General features: G+C 38.3%; 1 protein-coding gene across 1 annotated transcript in view; it reads right to left on the reverse strand.

Moving 5' to 3' along the window:
- LOC141918775 (histone-arginine methyltransferase CARM1-like) overlaps positions 1–20027 on the reverse strand; it is a 69760-nt gene that overhangs the window by 28029 nt on the left and 21704 nt on the right. Inside the window, exons 2-4 of the mRNA XM_074813640.1 lie at positions 16301–16426; positions 2525–2628; positions 2223–2327 (exon numbers count right to left, since the gene is read on the reverse strand). Of these exons, the coding sequence (XP_074669741.1) occupies positions 2223–2327; positions 2525–2628; positions 16301–16426 (335 nt within the window). The remainder of the gene's footprint in view (positions 1–2222; positions 2328–2524; positions 2629–16300; positions 16427–20027) is intronic.

Consider the following 20027-nt stretch of genomic DNA (forward strand, 5'->3'; position numbering starts at 1 on the left):
CTCTACACTGACTCATGGATGGTGGCAAATGCTCTGTGGGGGTGGTTACAGCAGTGGAAACAGAGCAACTGGCAGTGCAGAGTCAAACCCGTCTGGGCTGCTGAATTATGGCAAGATATTGCTGCTCAGGTAGAGAACCTGGTTGTGAAAGTATCTCATGTAGATGCTCATGTACCCAAGAGCCGGGCCACTGAAGAACATCAGAACAATCAACAGGTGGATCAAATCGCTATGCTGAGATTAAGGTGGCTTGAGTGGATCTGGACTGGCAACATAAGGGTGAGTTAAAACCTCTGTGGTATGCAGGATAATGGCTAAAGTACAGATATGCTGAGGCCTGGCAGATTGATTATATTATGCTCCCACAAACTCAGCACAGCAAATGCACCATTCTCAGAATGGTGTAAGCAGCCACTGGATGGTTGGAAACATATGCTGTGCCCCATGCCACTGCACGGAACACTATCCTGGGCCTTGAAAAGCAAGTCTTGTGGCAGCATGGTAGCACAGAAAGACTTGGGTCAGATAATGGGACTCATTTCTGAAATAATCTCATAGATACCTGGGCCAAAGAACATGGCATTGACTGGGTGTATCCCATCTGCTATCACGCATCAGCCTCTAGGAAACTAAGCGATACAACAGCTTGTTAAAAACTACACTGAGAGCAATAAGTGGTGGAAATTTCAAACACTGGGATATGCATTTAGTAAAAGCCACCTGGTTAGTTTATATTAGAGGATCTGCCAACCAGGCTGGCCCTGCTCAGTCAAACCTTCTACGTACTGTAGATGGGGACAAAGTCCCTGTAGGGTGCATTAAAAATATGCTGGGGTTATTCCTGCCTCAAGTAAAGCTAAACCCTTGTGTGGGATTACTTTTGCCCAAGGACTTGGGTGCACTTGGCAGGTAATGCAGAAGGACAGGGAAGTCTGATGTCTACCTCAATGGGATTTGATTTGGGGGGAAAATAGCCCATGAACGTAACTGTATGACGTTAATTACTAAATAACCCTGTTATTGCATATCATCATTGCTATGGTTGATATGTATTATACTAATGGCATCACATTAATAAAAAATGAACTTTGATAGAGTCAGGACTGATTTCAGCAATCGGTGCCCAGCAACATCCTCGAGGTTGACATCTTCAGGCTGCAGACCTTGAGCATGGACCATGCCGAATACATCAGCTATGAGCTCCAAATGTAGCAGAGACTACATGCCATTTCCCAGCTGCATCCAAGGTCATCTGCTCCACCGACTGAGCCAACTCCACCACACCTTTTCTGCCTTAAAAGACTGTCATGACAGATGGAACCCAAAGTTATGGACTAAATAAACTCCCTATAAATTTTGGAGGGATGGCCCACAGACTAAGACTAAGGGAATGATATCTGTGTGTATACATCAAAAACCAGGAAAAGGGATGGTGATTACTTGGAATATATTGGGCAATGTGGAACCTGAGTGTAACACAAATGGCATGGAATAAGGGGTAGATACTGTCCTGGTTTCAGCTGGGACAGAGCTGAGTTTTCTTCCTAGTAGCTAGAACAATGCAGTGATTTAGATTCAGGATGAACTGTGGTATAAGAAAAATGTTGATAATACACTGATGTTTTCAGTTGTTGCTAAAAACCAAGGACTTCCCAACTTCCCATGTCCTGCCAGTGTGCAGGTGTGCAAGACACTGGGAGGGAGCATGGCACCTGACCCAAATTGGTCAATGGAATATTAAATATCATGTAATGTCATGTTCAGTACATAGAGGAGGGTTGGCTGGGAAAGGGAGGCTCTCTCTTGCTTCCGGGATTGTGGTTTCAGGATCATGGCTTCTCTGGGACTGCTAGCCAGGAACAGGCCAGGTATCAGTCAGCAGGGTGGTGAGCAATCGCGTTGGGCATTACCCGTTTGTACTTTCTATTATTGTTATTGTTTTATTCAATTTCAATTATTAAACTGGTTTTATCTCAACCTATGACTCTCCCTACTTTTACTCCTCCAATTCTGTCCCCTAGCCCCCAGGCAGGTGAGGGTGAGCAAGCGGCTATGTGGTGTTTGGCTGCTGGCTGGGTTTACACCATGACAATTAGTATATTCATGCACAAAGTCCCAGGTAGGAAAAGGCTCCAGTCTGATCAGTGTTGCTCTACAGGACAAGTTGAAGTTTAAAGCCTAAGCAGCATACTGGAACATTTAAGACACTTAACAGAGCTTACCTTGTCTGTAAAATCTACGTGATTCTGTAGGATAGCTCTGTGATAAGTAGCTGTTCTCACAAAATCCTGCATCATATTCTGTTGCTGAGACAGACAGCCATAAAACTAAAAGGAAAAGAGAGGAAAAACAGAAAAAAGATAAAGCCCTTCTTCTATCAATCTTACCTCAGATTACTTGGTACTTAAATTACCAAGGTCCTGACCACCCTCAACCTAAGTTATCTTTCTAACTGACCTGGTGACTAAGGTCAAGAAAACAACAGTAACTCAGATTTCACAAACTGTCACCGAAGTGTCATTACCTGAAAATACTGAGCAGCAGATGCTTCATCTGTTCTCTCACTGAACACAGAGTTCTTCTTTTGGCTACGGCATCTCTTCAATGCATTTGAAAATGTGTTACATTCTGGAAAAAAACAGAAAAGACACAAACATAGCAAAAACCAAAAGGATAGCAAATTAAGATAAACATCCAATGACAAGGTAAGAACACATTCCGTCACTCTTGAGAGGAATGCTTCATTTGGCTTCTGGTGTTCATAAATACACATTAAACAGTTTCAAATGTCATTAAACACACAAGGGGTGTTGCAAATATCTGGTCAGCATTGAAAGGTTTTAAGAAGCACCTGGCTGCATGCAGCATTGTTGTCAAGGATTCACCATTCAGGTTTGCTAACTCCTGTAAGTATCTGTGATCGTGAACTCTAACAAAGGAGTGGCTGAACGTAAGCCTCAACTACTATTTCAGGTTAACCTACGCTAACCCAGGCTCCACACAGAGCCATTGTGAGTTATTGTGAAATGCATGGATTTGAGTGAGGAGGTTTACAACCTAGAATAAACCAGTCAAATTTAATTGGCCTAAAAAGCCAGGCTGAGGACCATATCTCTTCTTTTAGAAGCAATGTAGCTAAAAAGCTTCAGAGTTATAGCCCTTTGGCTTCTGTGGACAAGATCACTTCTGACATTAGGTAACAGCAAAAGATCATGTGGACCTAAAAAACAAATAACCAGTTCACACAAGGGCTTTTGTCTCCATCTTTGAGATCAAACCAACCCCTCAAACATAAAGTAATTCCCTGATGTCCAAAAGAAAGGCACATGCCAGTAAGTGGAGAAACTATCTAGAAAAAGCACTGTAAGGGAAAGTTGTAAGGGGAGAAACATGGATGACAACAATAAAATCAGGGATGGAAGTCTTGCATCTTCTGCTCATACAAAGACAAGAGATGATAGAGAAATCAGACCACACTACATTCATAATTTGCTAATCCAGAGAGACAGGAAATTCCTAAAACAGTTCATAGATTTTCAAATAAAAATAGCAATTGCCTGAAACATGTCACTGTGCACTTAGAAGTACATGCTAAGTGCTCTAATCATTTGGAGATAATTCAATACTTTGAACGGCCTTTGAAACAAAAGGTCTGAGGATAATATAAACAAATAATTAATAAACTTCTCAATACAGTAACCAAGGAGAATTTCCCTCATCATTTCAGGAAATTTTGAAATCCTCAAAACAGAGATTTGGTTGCACTGATCCTTTTCCACTGCAGAAAGCTGGCATATCCAAAAGGGAAGAGACATAAAAGAGCAAGTGACTTTCCCTTTAGCTTTCAAAATCAGGACAAGCTCAATGTCAGGCTGTTTGGGAACGACCCATGTTTATACAACCTAATAAAAGCGTGGTTGCTGTAAAGTTATCTTTAAGGGCCAAGAAAGCATTTTTGAGTAGGGTCTTCAGATAGAGACCCTTACTAGAAAATTTTAAGTTCTAGGAAAAAGTGTGTAATAAAGACAGCACAGAATTCAGCAAGAGCATCACAAATTGCTATTATTGTTATCCAAGCTTTTCAGTCTTTTTACAGTTAGAAATCACTAAAACTGGAAAACTGCATGGAAAAGCTCCATCTTTGGGGCAGCCATATATTGTTTCACCATAATAATTTCACACCAAAAATGTGACAGCCAGCCATACTTCCTCAGAGAAGTCCAAATCAATTAAGGGTCCTCGAACCTCTGGGCGACCCCACATAACAAAGTTCACTTGTACATGTCCAGTGTTCAAGCCATTTCTCTCAGCTGAAATTATGAACAGTCTAATGTATGCAATGAAATAATTTTGTTGAAAATCTGGAACAATAGTTCTAAGAATCATCAGCATTAGTTTGCTGTGAACAAACACATCAGTTTAACCTCACTCTAGTAGAAGGCTGTAAGGGTGGCAGAAATTGTAAAAAACAACTCACCAGCTTATTCAAATGCACTTCACCTGCTGAGGAAATCTGCTAGAGAGCTGATCTGTTGCCACTCTGCAGAATATTCCCATGTAATTTCCAGGTGGGAGAAAGTCCTATTTGTTACTTCTGGCCTGTCAGCTCCAGTGGGAAGATGTTACGTTCAACATCTGAATTTGGGGTGATATGAGGGTCTCAAAATTAAATTGTTCCAGAAGTAATTGGAAATTACCATGAAAATGTACAAATGCCATCAACATGCCCTTTTCACACTCACACAGGGATGACAGTCAGAATGAAACAGTAAGTGACTGGATCATGACAATGAAGAGTGGCCCAAATTACAGAGAATGCCTATTTTCTGCTGGAAGATGCAGAAATCAGCTTAAAACAGATTAGTCCATCTGTTCTTTCTCTGCATGAAGAGACAACACCAGAAAAAAGTCTGACACTGGACAGTGAGGATTTTTTTCCAGGCAATCACCCACTGTCTTAAGCTTCTCCCATTTGTTTTTCTTTTTTTTTTTTCTATGTGAAGGTAAGAGATGATGCTACAGATTCAGTGACATGCTTGAATCCTCTCTTTTCTAGTCACCTTTCACACAATATTTTCACACCTCTGCAGAGGCTTTTTGTTAGCTCAGAACAATATCTTTGGTGTCTTTGACATCCAGGAATGAGAATGGACTTCAAAACCACAATACTGTAGGAAAAACTGGAAAAGCTAGCCTAGAGAGGTTATGCCATAGAAGTTTCTATCCTTGGAAGTTTTCAAAAGCTCTGAGCAACCTGGGACTGAATCTGCTTTGCAAAGGAGATTTAACCAAATGACCATGAGTTCTCTTCCAACTGAATTATTCTTTGATTCTGTGAAAAAAAAAAAAAAAGTATGATTTCCTTGTGATACAGTACTTCTTTATATACAAGAAAGACATTTGTTGCCAGAACTCTCCAGAGTGCTGGCAAATTACAAAACTAGTACTCACTGAGTTGAAGGGTACATCAAAATAGAAAGAAAGAACAAGAAGTTCATGGAGTTTCTCCACAATCTTTCATAATGGACCTCAGATGTTCTTAAAGTTTTCCTAAGAGTACCTGCAAGATCACAAGAGGCTATGGCACACTATAGAGGAGAAAATTGTCTCATTTCATTCATCAACCTCAAGAAAAAACACAGAGTTAATATCTTTTCTATTAGGTGGCAGTAAAGATTCAGCAATAAAAATAGGAACAGCATTAGATCTAATACATCTCAATGCTTTCACAAACTTGAAACCCCAACTCCACATTTTACACATTCATCAGTGGCTAATACTGTGAGAAAAAAACATCGGAGCATAAAAATAGAAATACATATTTAGTTGCTGCATTACAAATAAAATGTTCACCCAAAATCTTTTAGTTGCTTCTACTTACTATTTGAGGGAAATTATAGCTAATAGCTACAAACTAAAGATCAGGTTGTAAGGAAGGAAGAACTGTTGCACATGTGAATTTGGGATTTTGTTTTTCTTTTGAATGCAGTCAAAGGATTCTCAAGGGAAATCTCTTTGGGAACACAAATTGCCTAGGAATTATTCATAACAATTGCAACCTGTTTCAAATACTGTCTGAGAGTTCAGATACACATTCATTTATATGACAAGGCAAAATGCCAAATAATAAACCTTTAGCATGTAATATAGAAATCTGGAATTATTGTGAACACGCTGTACATGTACAGATGCAAGAAATTAATTCTAAATAAGACATGTTGAAGCTTTAAGAAATTCACCCAGATAAAGACCCCATATTATAGAGAAGAGAAAGAGGTTTTCCTTCTTTAGTATGAACAAGGAACAACATGTTTCTTTCTTTTGTGGACTGTCCCAGAAGAAAGGAATTTATCTCAAGTCTATTTTCTATATCCGACAAGTCTATTTTCTATACCCAACAACAATTTGCTATAGCCTGTCTTCTCTCCATTTGCTTCTTCATGCAAATGCAGTTTTCTTCCTATATTTCCTGTAAAGGAACTTCTTATTAGCCAATAACCCATGCTGCTTGTGATATGAAATATGGCTTTACCTGCATACTGGTGAAGGTCCTTTAAATTAAATTTAGTTCTGATCTTCCTAAGAATCTGGGAACTTAATCTGTCATATGTAGAAATATATCCATAACTGATCTTGGCTTTTATGAAAACTGGATTTTCTTCTTTATTTAAAGTAAGGGGACCAGAAAAGGATCTACACCAAAACCAGGTTGGCTCACTGACAGGCTAGAATACTGGTTGGTCACATATTTTGGAACTCTTTATTTTGCAACCAGGAGTCAGCCATACAGAACTGAAAGTCAGTAAAGCATTTTTCAAGACCAGCCAAAAAATATTTTTGTTCATATTCTTCATCAAGGTTCTAGCACTCTATATATCTTTTCCTTTGATGCTGTAAGGAATTGATTTTCTCATCTCAGGTAGGCTCTTCAGATCTTCTATTACCTTTTTAAAAGCAAACTCAAGTATAATGCTTTTTTACTGAAAGGTGTTACCTAGTAATCTGAATGTAGTGTTCCAAATGTCACCCCTTCAAGAGTCTTCTATCCAGTCCTGAGAGATTCCTTCTATTATCTCAAACAAATCATACAGATTTTTTGCCTGTCTGTTCATCTATAAAGAAAAAGGTCCTGCTTGCTTACAAAACTTTCTGGGTTATCAGGGGTTATACTTAAACAAAAGTTAATCTATCCTGTAAAATTCAAAATTAATGTGCTTGGGAGGGAGGAAGGGCACAAGTGCTTCTTGATGAAGTGCTTTTTTATGCTATGCACGCCATCTTTTTTCACCTTTAAAACTCTTTCTTTTGCTTTATTCTCTGAAAAAATTGCAAATTGGGAAGATAGCCGTGACTCTTCTTGAACGGTTTTGGCTGTCTTCAGAGAAATAACTTACAATTTTCACTGACTGAAAAACAAGTCCTTGTGTTCCTACCACCCCAACCACTTAAATCAATCTAAAGTTTTCCACTAGCAGGTTGAAAAAACCTTCAAAACTTTGCAAGTGTTATAGCCACATTCCAGGAGTGACAAAGTAATGAATCAAGGCATTAAAGTGTAGCTCTTACAGTGCATTTACTCTTTCCCATGCATTGTAAGACCTCCAATAACTACTCCAACAAGAATGACCTCATGTTCTTGAAGATAGAGGTAAACTGACATATTTATTGCCTTTTCATCTATACATTTTCAGTATCTCAAACCCCCACCCAACTCAAAACTCCCCCTAAACCCACAGATGTTTCTCTTTCAGGGACCCTCATCCGGATGTTGTTCTGAAAATAATGGAAAATATCGGAACAAAGACCACTATCACAGCTTGATCTAGTTTGTATTAGCTAATCCAGACACTCATTTATTTCAGCACAGTGGAACAGGCTGCAAAACTTGCCCAAGTGCTGGGTGCATCTGAAAAACCTGCAGTCACTGCAGTAAGTACAACACAGCACTTAAATCTGTGCATTTTACCTGCTGAAATAAATTTTTTAACAAACCTGTATTTTTAACTGGATTAAAAGTCCTCCTTAAACTCTCCGATGTGAATTGAAGCCTGTATCCTATGGTCCGTTAACACAGAAAAAAATTAAATCCAGCAAGTCAAACTGTGTCTATTTTAAAACTCAAAAAGAAACTTGGAAAATTATTTAAATTCATTAAACACGCTTCTGTAACTGCCTATGTGCAAGCTCTTACTTCACAACAGCTAAATCTCCTTCCAGTAAGGGGTACACTTTCTCACATTTATTGCATATCATGCAACAAAAACATTAATGCAGGCAGGTATGAGGAAACAGGAAAAAAAGCCAGGTTCATATTCTAGTGTACCTCATAATAAATGCTTCTTTGGAGCAAAACTCATCTTACAGAATGAATTATTCACTTTCATAAGAGAAGTGTCAGTTTCTCCTTTTTTCTTAGCCATTGAGAAGACAAGGAAAACTCCCACTCCTGTGGGCTGAAGTGTTTTCACAAGGATCTTGAGGAAATTAAAAAATTTCCCTGCAAATAATTTCAAAGAAAAAAAAAAAGTCTGAGAGTTATATTTTATTTGAAAGCCAAGCTTTTTAGGATTTTTATTTATTTCTCCCTTTTCCCCCTCAATTAAAATCACAAAACAGAAATTAATTTGAAAACTTTTACCTTCACAGAAAGCTGTATCTTGCTGAAAAATTGAGGCATTCGGCTGTAAAGTTTTGACTAGCTATGCACCTCAGCTAACTAACATTTGCTGTTTGATATTTTATTATCAAACATTTGCTGTTTAATTTGACAGTTTGATAACTTGACAAAGATACTCTGCAGATATTACTCTACTGATAGCTGAAAAACTGAACTGTGTAGAAATGGAATAAAGGCCAGCTAAAACTGATTCCCGTGATCAAAGATAACAGGAACATCCTTTCAAAGAGCTGTGCTTCTGCTATGTCTCTTTTGTACTACTCCCTTCCCAAAAAGGAGAGCGGAAGCCCCAGGACCCTGTATCACTTCTCATAGGCACATTCATACTCCTTTCCTGGTAAACTGTCACTCAAATGGCTGCACTCTGCATAAGCAGAACTGCTGGACTGATTTCTCTTCACAAAATGCTTATCCTCACAGCAGAAGACACAGACACAAGCTATGAACATAGTGCACCTCACCCATCTGCTCAAAACAGATGGAGTCTCTCACTACTCCAAAGAGAAAGAGGGTGGAGAAGGAACAAAAAAAACCAAAAACAAAACCAAAAAACCCAAAACCTGGTTGATTGTTGGGGGAAAAGGAGAAAAAAACCCCAAACATACGCAGAATAAAGGAAAGAAAACTCAATGGGGAATAAACCCGCACAAACTCCATGCAGCAGCAGTCCAAAATAATGCTACTTGCAATAAATCATTAAATAAACATATTTTACCAACAGCTGTTAGATCTTCTGATCTAAGGAGATTAGCGTAATCGCCATGGAAAAGCACTAATCCCACCTTATTTTGCACTATCTGCTGCAGGCTACTATTAAAATGCAGTACCTACATTAAGGAGGTAAATTTGGCCTCTAACTGATGAGAGGTGTACAGTCTTAACTTTGACCATGTTTGAAAAAATGAATGGAAGTAAGTCTGCAACTTACCACAAGACAATATCAAATAATCAGACAGGTCAGGCTGTTTCCTGTTAACAAGTGGGACACAGTCTTCCACTTGGAACAACAGAACTGCAGAATACCCTAAAAACAAAATGCCTGCTTTGCAGAAAAGTGAAATATGCACTAAAAATATAGTATGCTTATCAAGGGCAGATTACTATTCAAGGTGTCTGAGGTTAGAGTATGATTTCCAAATGAGGAAGAAATCTTTTTGCTTCCATTTAGATGTAAGTATTAGACTTCAGAAATTCACAGTGACACTTACTACAAGTACACTAGTAAAACTCCAACAGCATTCGCCACACAGACTCAAAAGAAAAAGTTCCCAGAAATCCTTGAGTTTACATCAGTTTGACAGTATTTATCCAAAATATTTCTCTTTCTATAACTTCCAACCAATTATACAGCTTTTCATTACCACAAACACAGCAGATTGGACTAATGGGATTCTGTTCATTTTAACAACTCACTTGTTAATATTTCAATCAGCACTAGATCATTTTGTTGTGACCTTTACTGAATATTAAATCACAATTTGCAGACTAGGTCACTTACCACAATGTTACTTTGTACGTGGATTTCTGCAGCCTTCTTTCAAACCTTTTTTATGAGTCTGGATTTGTGCAACGGGAATGACTTTGTGCCAAACACACTAGGTAAGCGAATCATTTCAAGTGTCAGCACAGGAGAACTAGTTGCTTAGAAATTCAGTCAGTAAGCACTTCAGCAGCACACACGGGACTCAGTCAGTTGCGCATTTTTACAGGAAACATAACTGATGGCCTTGTGTCATCCCACATCAGGAACTGGATGCCACATGTTCCAAATCTCATTATTAAATTTCTTAAGTCATACTTCTCCCAAATCAAAAACCCTTTCTATTTTTAGCAGTATGATATGCTTTCTTTGGTAAGCAGAAAGCAAAATACTGAACCACTTTGAAACTAAACATCCTAACTAAAATTGATTTTCTTCTAATAGAACATTCCACCCATTAGTAAGTGATTCGCATTGATATAAAACAAAAATAAAGCCAAATTGATAAAAGTCGGTTATCATCAAGAAGAATATTAAAGGAGTACCTTTAATTTCAAGCTGCAACCACACTCCAAAGCAACATAAACTAGCAGATGTGAAAACTTCCTCCACTGTGTCAACCTCCCACTGAAAATGTTACCAAAATAATCCTGATTTGTAGAATGGCATTACAAAGTATCTAAATATAAATGTTTCACTTTCTTTAGAACAGTCATTCTAGCTGTATTAGTTAACAGAGAGAGAAATGGGTTTTCAAGTTGTAGTCAAATTTACATAAAGGTTGTATAAAATTATTGTGATTTTGCAAAACTTTTGAAGTTAAACTATACTTTGGGAACTATTAAACTAAGAAGCATTAGATCCTTTCTTTTTTTCTTCCTTAAAAGAATGGATGATATTTATGTAAACAAGCTTCTTCAGAATACAAATTACATTTTAATGAAGGAAGATTTGGCTCAGTACAGTATAATTGGATGAAATGGAAATATTGAGAGAGATATGGTTGATGCAGGGGGTTCACTGTGTCTTCTAGTTTTAAATAGCAAGAATGCTGAAAGTCTCGGTACATAAAAAGTCCAGCAGTGCTTAGCGAGAGCCTCTTCTGAACTGGTGGCCACAGACACGCCTCACATGAAAGCTCTACCTGGTAGCACTTGAACTAGTTGCTATTAATTTTCAAAATACTGTCAACATTTTCTAAGACATACTTTGCCTCACTGGAATGAAGTACTGTCTAATTATCCACCTACCCACAACCTCTTCCACTCCTACCAGAACACAAGACATTAGAACTAAATGGTTTTTTAAACTCTCTAAATGATTGAACAAATTCCCAATACAAGCACATTGCCATCTTCAACACAGAATTGGTACTGCAATATTGTAACTTACAGGCAGGCAGATCTAGCAGTACTCAGATCTAGCAAACAGGAGTAAAAAAATCTAGGCATTTAAAATCCTCATACTGTAATTTTTTCTAAAACTGTGGGAAAATTATGCTAAATTACTTGTCTATAAAAGGGAAAAAAACATCAGATCATATCTGCAAAGCCAAACACTAATATTAACTAGCAAGAAAACAGCCCAGAATAATTGCAATGAAAAAAGCGGAACGGTATGAGTTACTCAAAAACCAGGCAGAAGCAACAGACTTTCTTCCAATCCCTTTATTTTGTCCTCCCAGGAATCAGAATCAATCAATACTTTAAAATGCTAATGTTAAAATCATTCTCATAGAAATGTTCAAAGCCTGGAGAAACAAAAGGTATGGAAAATAGTGCCATAAGTGATAGGTCTTGAACTTCCCTTTAGATCCTACCACCTTGAACACGCTCAGTGAGTCAGCTCAAAACACCACAAAACTTGTGAATGGCTGCTTCTAACTGGATCAGGAAAAGCAATGGCATAGATAAACACAGAGTGAGACGATGGCAAACCCAGAGGTTTGAACTGCAAGACTAATGGATACAGACACAGCAGAAGGCATGGTCGGTGGCAGCCTTCTCTGTTAAGATTCGCAAATAGACCAGCAGTCTAAACAATCACTTCATGGGTATTTGTTCTTGTACACCACAGTCCCCAGTTCCAAATACAACCTGGAAAATTATTATCAGACACTTAATTCCGTGCAAGCTGAACACATCAAACTGATTGCTGCATACTCCCAAAGCCCACCCAGTGTTTGGGACAGTTACATAAATGAAATAACCAGGGAAATCACCTACAAAGCTTAGAACCACTTAGTGACAGCGGAGTAATTTAGAAACTGGAGTATGATACACAACCAAAGTTTCCGTCCCAGAGATGAGAAATCGGGGATTATGATTGTTCATGTAGTATGGCTTAAAAGTCAAAACCTTTCTATTTTTTAAGTCATTCCAGTAGTAGAACCTCCCACCACTCTTCTGAGACCCGCAAACGCTGGACTTCCCAATCACTGTGAATTGCAGAGGTGCAACTACAGTCAATGCATTGAGTAAGTTCTCAACAAGTTCCACCTCATTGTTTATGCAATAAAACTCCACAAGTGTTTCAAGCTGCAAGATTAAATACACTGGTGAATTTAACTGCTTTATAAATTAACTCTAATAAAACAGCATTCAGGTAACCAAACACCTCCTTTTATGCTTTTCTGAAAAGCAGAATCACTACTTTAAACAAAAACTAGCAAGCAACCACAGAATCATTTGGCCCTTTTTCTTCATAGAATTTATTACTTGACACCAGTTCTTCAGTTTAAACTGAACAGCTTCTTTGCAACTTGTGGGTCTTGAGGCATACCGATTAGTTGTCCCCACTTACAGTGCTTTGGATTGCATGATTAAGTGGTCTCATACACACTAAATGAAATCCTTCTGGATGAAATTAAACCAAAATATGCACTCCGGGAACAAGCTTCAATGGTCCTTTAGTCTGTCACCAGAGTAGATCTAGTTCAAAGTAAACACACCCTCCATTCTTGCCTCCTTCCCAAATGAGTATAGTTTGCATACCAAGGCCCTAGCACCAATTATTCTGTTCTACAAACTTGTTCTTTCTGGACTGTATGACTTGCTCAGAGAATCATAGCTCATTAGATCCATATGCCATTACATGAAATAATAATTTTTGGGAAAAAATATCATAATAAGACATACTATGTTCCTCTGCTTGAATTATACAGCAGTAACAGTAGGTATGTTTACACATATAAAATTCAATGTATGCCTTTAATATATTTCACATATATATATATATATACACAGACACACACACTCATATGTCTCTAGCTCAGTCTTCTATTTGGAGATCTACTACAAGTACTATATACTATAAATCACTGAAAACTGTAAATAACACCTTCTTTTTCCACCTGTATTGTGCTCCTATGTAAGTGGCACAGCTATTAGAGCTGGCAGACAACTTTCAAGGTGAGTTGTCCTAGTAAAACACCATCTACAGACACTAACTATTGGCATGTCCAATGCCCGGATGCACTGTGAAAGTAGCTGGAGACCAGGGTTATGAGGTTTGCAAGAGAAGAAAGGAACCTGCATTCTACCACAACCCCAAAAGAACAATTCATCCTATGCTCACAAACTAATTCTGTGCTAAATTAAGCAGGCTGTTTCCACCAAGGAGTAGAGGACTACATACCAAGTCTGCCACAGATGAGTTACAGACTGGTTGGTTGGTCTGTTACAGATAAATGATCTTTGTTTTTGAAAGAAAAGCCTGTAGGCTACTAACTTTCATTTTGATTGCCTGTTTGATCCTACTCAGATGTTTAACATATGTTCAGCAGGAAATAAAAAATACAGTCTGTGATTTATGACTGTCTAAATGCTGGAACCAGAACAGCAATTCTCTGTGTGGGCACAAGCAGGGCATGAATTTCCCTCTCCCCCCATTCCTCATCTTCCTCTACCTTCCTAAAAGACAGATGTCTTAAAAAAACCTGCATTTTCATAACTAACACTTTAAATGCAGGAAAAAAGAGTTTTCAATCCATTTTTTAGTAACAGCATTATTTTTACCTATTATACACACATACACATTACAACAGAGTAATACCTACTACACTTGTACAAAGCAAACAACAAAAGCTTAGCTTCTGCTTTATAGCCTTGACTTCTTCGTAGAAACATATAACTTCCTCAAGACTAGGTGCTATTTGATATACTCAACATGTAGAAGAAGGTACTAGCAAGCTATTCCTATGGCATGGGCAAATAATATCCTACAAGTAACTTCCAGCTTAATGTAGTACCCAACACATTCCATTTGATATCAACATTTAATCTGTCATTTAATCTGAACAGACTTGACTTTGACCAATTCATTACATTCCTGTCATTTTATCAATGAGTTGTTGCATGGACTAACAGGTCATTTCAATTTTTTTCCCCTTGAGTTTTAAAGATGGAAGAAACATAGAAAACACTCTAATTTGTCATGTTAACAAGCAAGCAGAAGTAATAAGAGAATTTTCTGTACTGTTCTTACCTATTTCACAATATGTAGCTATATAAATAAACAGAGCTATATAAATAAACTAATCACCAAGGAATATAGATAGAGGGAACTGAATTTACCACTTAATCTTCAAGGCACTCCTCTTAGAAGAAATTGTACTGAAGTTAGCTGGATTTTTTTTCAAATATTTGTTTGTAAATGTGTGCAAGAGAGCTAAAAGAAACTTCTTTTGCCTTGGGATCCCAAACTATCAGTACCTTTTGGAATCAGAACCTTCCTAGATAGGCAAGACATGGTGAGATTTCAGCCCAGAGACTACAGAAAAACTTGCCTGACTCCTTAATTATTAGTTACTAATTATCTCAGCAGTGAGCTAATAAATCACTGAACAACCTGATCTCAATTATCATTTCAGTTATGATGTGGGTCTCTGTAAAAGACAATACTGTCTTGCAGTCTCAAGAGAAATAACTTAATGGAAGCACAATACTGAATTAGATACAAAGATTTAAAAAAACCAACAGACACTCGCAGTCATTCTTAGCTTACATTCACAGTGTTTTAGTAAGGTAAGAGGTTGAAAATGTGAATATTTTTTCTTGATGGATACAGATGAAAGGCTGTAACCAGACAGTACTTCAAAGGCCACCAAGATTTGGCACCCTGCTGAAAAAATAAGGTTAGTAAATAAATCTGTGTTTTCTAGTAGAGTGGGACTCAAGAGTTCACATACTGTGTCTACGTGACACAGGACTAGCAACTCATTGCACAACCCAACCCATCAACATCTAAATTTTCAGCCCTTGATGCTTTGGAACATGTATGTGTCTTTAAGTAAGCTGCCAAAAATCAAATCTAATTGCTCTGTGCCTCAGTTTCCACACAATATAAAATGGAAATAACTATAATGGCCTCCTGGAAATCACCAGGCCTACTGATGTAGGCTGCTGTATAAGAACTCCTGGTTATTGCTAAAGAGGAAGCTGTATATTACCTATAGTTATGCAATTTTAAAATGAGTTGTGGCCATGCTGCACACTACTCAGAATAAATAGGCAGTCTTTTGAATTTCCCTGCCTAAAACCTAAGAATGCTTTTCCAAAAGCCAATGTGAGGACATGAGGATAGCACAAGTTTCAGCTGTTAGGTTTACAAAAACACAAGTCAGGTGGAAGTATAAAAATACAGATTGCAACATTCTACAAAAATAGAGTCATGTTTCTACAACAGAGGGTGTTTCTTTTTCAGCATCACTCCATGTGAAATATCTAAGAACTGCAGGTGTATGTTAAACTACCAGAATTAACTATACAGACAAACCGATCTGCAAGACATTTCTGAATGGGGATCAACAAGTGGCAGATTGCCCACACAAATCAATACATTTACCAGTTACTAGAGTTACGAAGTCATATGAATGTATTATCTGCATTTGCTTTCTTCAGAAAATTAATCTGCAGTTGATTTGCAAAAATGTTATGTCCACTTATGCAAATGGTCCATACACCACAAAAGGCAGCTGGCACAGGTTAGAGGCAAAGGAAGTTGAACAATCATCATAACAAAGTGTAATATTTAAATAGCCAACATGAAACAGAAGTAGAAGACTGCATATTTTAGAGAGAACTTTACCAATATAGTAGCATGACAGGAAGGAGAAGATACTCACAAATGCAAGGTGTACTTACCAACTTGTGACTTGAACTGAAGCAAGGCACTGTTGTACCCCAGTGTAATTAATACAGACTGTTTTCCCACACGACAGTATTCAGTGTCTCTGTTAACCAAGCATTTAAACACACAGACTCCATCAGCTGAAGGGAAAAAAATACTTTAGAAGACTTATAGCAGTTAACAACAAAAACATATAAAGAACTATATGTATCTTTTGATTAACAATACACATAAGCATATATCTTAAGTATACTACTTGGCAAAAATACACTTTCTCTAACGTGTTGTTTCTTAACCCAATTTTCCAGTGACCTCCAATTTTCCAGTGACCTACAGTTTCCATCCCACCTATTATCCACAGTTTCTTGAAGCTGCCCTGGCCTCAGAAGAAAGAAAGAGAGCTGACTAGATTAATTTTTACCTGGATCCTAACAAGGTCTTAAATTAACATTTTTTCTACTTCTTTTGCTTCCGTAATCCTATGCACTGATGCCCTGATAACCTCTAGAGATGCTGCTCTGGCAGATGAAATGGCAGGGTGAAGAGTCAGGGACCAATTACATTGACTAAACGAGAAGTAAACTAGCTTTTTCCAGTAAACACATACTACGTACCACACCATGTATGACAACTATCAATAAACATACCACGTGAGAAAAAATAATGCAATTTTTCAGACAATGAAGAACATGTAAGTACTTCAGAGTTAAGAAAAGGAGCAGCAGTGGGCAAGTCTGTGTACTGTGCTCCTTGGGGAGGGGGATCCAATATCAGAGGCTTAAGTGATGCAGTACATCAATATGCAGTCACTATCAGCCTCGCAGCTGTCAGGAGGCAGCTGTGTGAGCATATCAAGCGAGATGCACATTCTCACCTTCAGAAACCTGAAAGAGGTCTAAAAGGGAACTTCATGCAAATGGCAGCTATGGACATGGGGGACAGTAAGTAAAGCTTTTAAATTATGGGGGTTTTGTGTTATATATATCTTCATCACTCAAGCAGCAAAACTCCAGGACTTAATATCCCTGGGCCATTCTTCCATGCATTTTATTCTACTTTGCTGACAAGAAGTGTTTATTATGCTTCTATGTTATTCACGCACATTTTATCCTTCTGGAGATAAATGATAAAACAAAACAAAAACCCCACCAGAACCAGAAAAACTGAAAGGCAAGCTTTTCTTCCACCCATAATCATCAATGCCATCTTCCACATGAACTTTAAAAAATGTATATATACTGCATCAGCTACTAATCAGTACTAAAAAACCACTTAAGCTACTTGTAAAAGCAAAATACTCTCAATGTACAGCAATACAGGAGTGTATCAACCCATTTCTAGCTCATACTGTCTCTCAGCACATACATGAAATTGTCTTTTCACTTGTGTCTCGGTTTATTCATACTGATCTGCACCTGGATTGGGGCAATCCTAAACATGGATCCAAGCTGGGCAATGAATGAATTGAGAGCAATGAGTGGATTGAGCCCTGTGGAGGAGGACTTTAGGGTACTGGTGGATGAAAAACTGGATATGACCCAGCAATGTGCACTTGCAGCCCAGAAAGCCAACCGTATCCTGGGATGCATCAAGACAAGTGTGGCGAGCAGGTCGAGGGAGGGGATTCTCCCGCTCTACTCTGCTCTCGTGAGACCCCACCTGCAGTGCTGTGTCCAGCTCTGGGACCCCCAGGACAAGACAGACATGGACCTGTTAAAGCAGGTTCAGAGGAGGCCATGAAGACGACTGGGGGGCTGGAGCACCTCTCCTGTGAGGACAGGCTGAGAGAGTTGGGGTTGTTCAGCCTGAAGAAGGCTCCAGGGAGACCTTATACTGTCCTTCCAGTCCTTAAAGGGGGCATATGGGAAAGATGGGGAGGGACTGTTTACCGGGGAATGCAGTGATAGGATGAGGGGTAATGGTTTTAAACTGAAAGAGGGTAGATTTAAATTAGGTATTAGGAAGAAATTCTTTCCTGTGAGGGTGCTGAGACACTGGAACAGGTTGCCCAGAGAAGCTGTGGCTGCCCCCTCCCTGGCAGTGTTCAAGGCCAGGTTGGACGGGGCTTTGAGCAACCTGGGCTAGTGGAAGGTGTCCCTGCCCATGGCAGGGGGGTTGGAACTAGGTGGTCTTTAAGGTCCCTTCCAACCCAAACCATTCTGTGATTCTGTGACTGTATCAGTGCTTTTTATTGTACTGGAGGCCCAAAATGGTATGCTCATTCAGCCTGGAGATGGCTTTGGGGGGGACATAACATCTATGTGGAGAGTTCTTTGAGAAGATAGATCCAGGTCTCTTTCCTGAGGCAGCCAGTAGGAGAATGTGAGACAGTGTACGTGTAGCTAAGGTAGGGCCTATTATCCCATTAAAGCAGAAGCACACTAAACAGATACAGACTTGTTTTGAACCTGGACGTAAGCACGTTGATATAGCATATAAGCATTTTTGTATGCAGTGGTCCTGTAAAAAACAGTATTGCCTTTGGCAGGAACAGGCTACAGGCCTAATGCAGACTGTGCAAGGCTTTTTGTCATATATATATACACATACACACACATGGGAATTATTTTTAAATATTTGACATTTTGTTTGAATTTTTGCCTCATTTCACATGTGAGGTCCAAACACCATGATTGTTATTCAGAAAACTGCACAGAAGACAGTGTTGGAATGAGTCCTGCCTGACAAAATTCAACACAGATATAATAAAATCTTCAAAAATATCTGTATATTCATCTTCAGATTACATTTTACACTCAGAATACATAACATGAAAGAAGTCTGTATAGAGCAGGATAAAAGTATGTTGATCTTTTCTTTTTTCCTACTCAGGTCTTAATTTAGAGTGGGTTTTTTTTTCCACCCATTAAACAGTCCAACATTTTAATAAGATTACACATTTACAGAACATTGATAAATCCCCATTATAAAGGTATTCATTAAAAGAAGTTTCAAAAGTTTGCTGCATTAGAAGAATGAAGATTAATCTCCTCTGAACTCAACAAAAATACGTGTTATCTTTATGGTGATTATCTCAGACTAAACAAATCCTTCAACAGTTAGCACAGTATTGCTCAATAGCTATGTTAAAGCTGGCTGTCCTAAAGCAAACTGATTATCACCACATGAGAGTCAAATACCATCCTGCAGAGCATGTAAAACTTTATCTCACAATGGATATTAATTTGTTCTCAGGACAGTCAAACCGTAGGGTAGACGTTCACAGGTTACATTTAATAAAGGGCAAAGATAATGGCACCCAGCCAAGCCCAGGAAAAGCAGCACTTCCAAAGAGATGTAAAGTAGTTAAAAGTCTAGCAAGAGCCTCAAGGTTGCTTCTTCTTTAAGTGAATGATCACTAACTTCTGGAGATGAGGTTGATCTGAAGTTAAACAGAATCCTAAAAATGGATGCCTGTATTAAAAGAAACATGCAATCTGAGTTTGGCTCCTTCACTGGTAAAGAAACCTAGGTACACAGAGTTTGCTGAAGGACATCAGATGTATCATTGGGAAGTTTCTTGAGAAATGAGTAACTGGGAATATCTTAGAGGGGAAAAAACCAAAACAATTGGGAGTTGTTCTTAAACATGCAGATAGACATACTAAAATTCTTTAACTTTTATTTCTACTTATGACCTTCTAGAAATGTGTATCTATTGTGCATATACATAAAATATTATATATACACACAATTTTTACTACCTGTATGGGTTGTAATTATAAATTTCTTCTACTTTAA

This window comes from Strix aluco, chromosome Z (assembly GCF_031877795.1).
Source record: "Strix aluco isolate bStrAlu1 chromosome Z, bStrAlu1.hap1, whole genome shotgun sequence".
Taxonomy (NCBI): domain Eukaryota; kingdom Metazoa; phylum Chordata; class Aves; order Strigiformes; family Strigidae; genus Strix; species Strix aluco.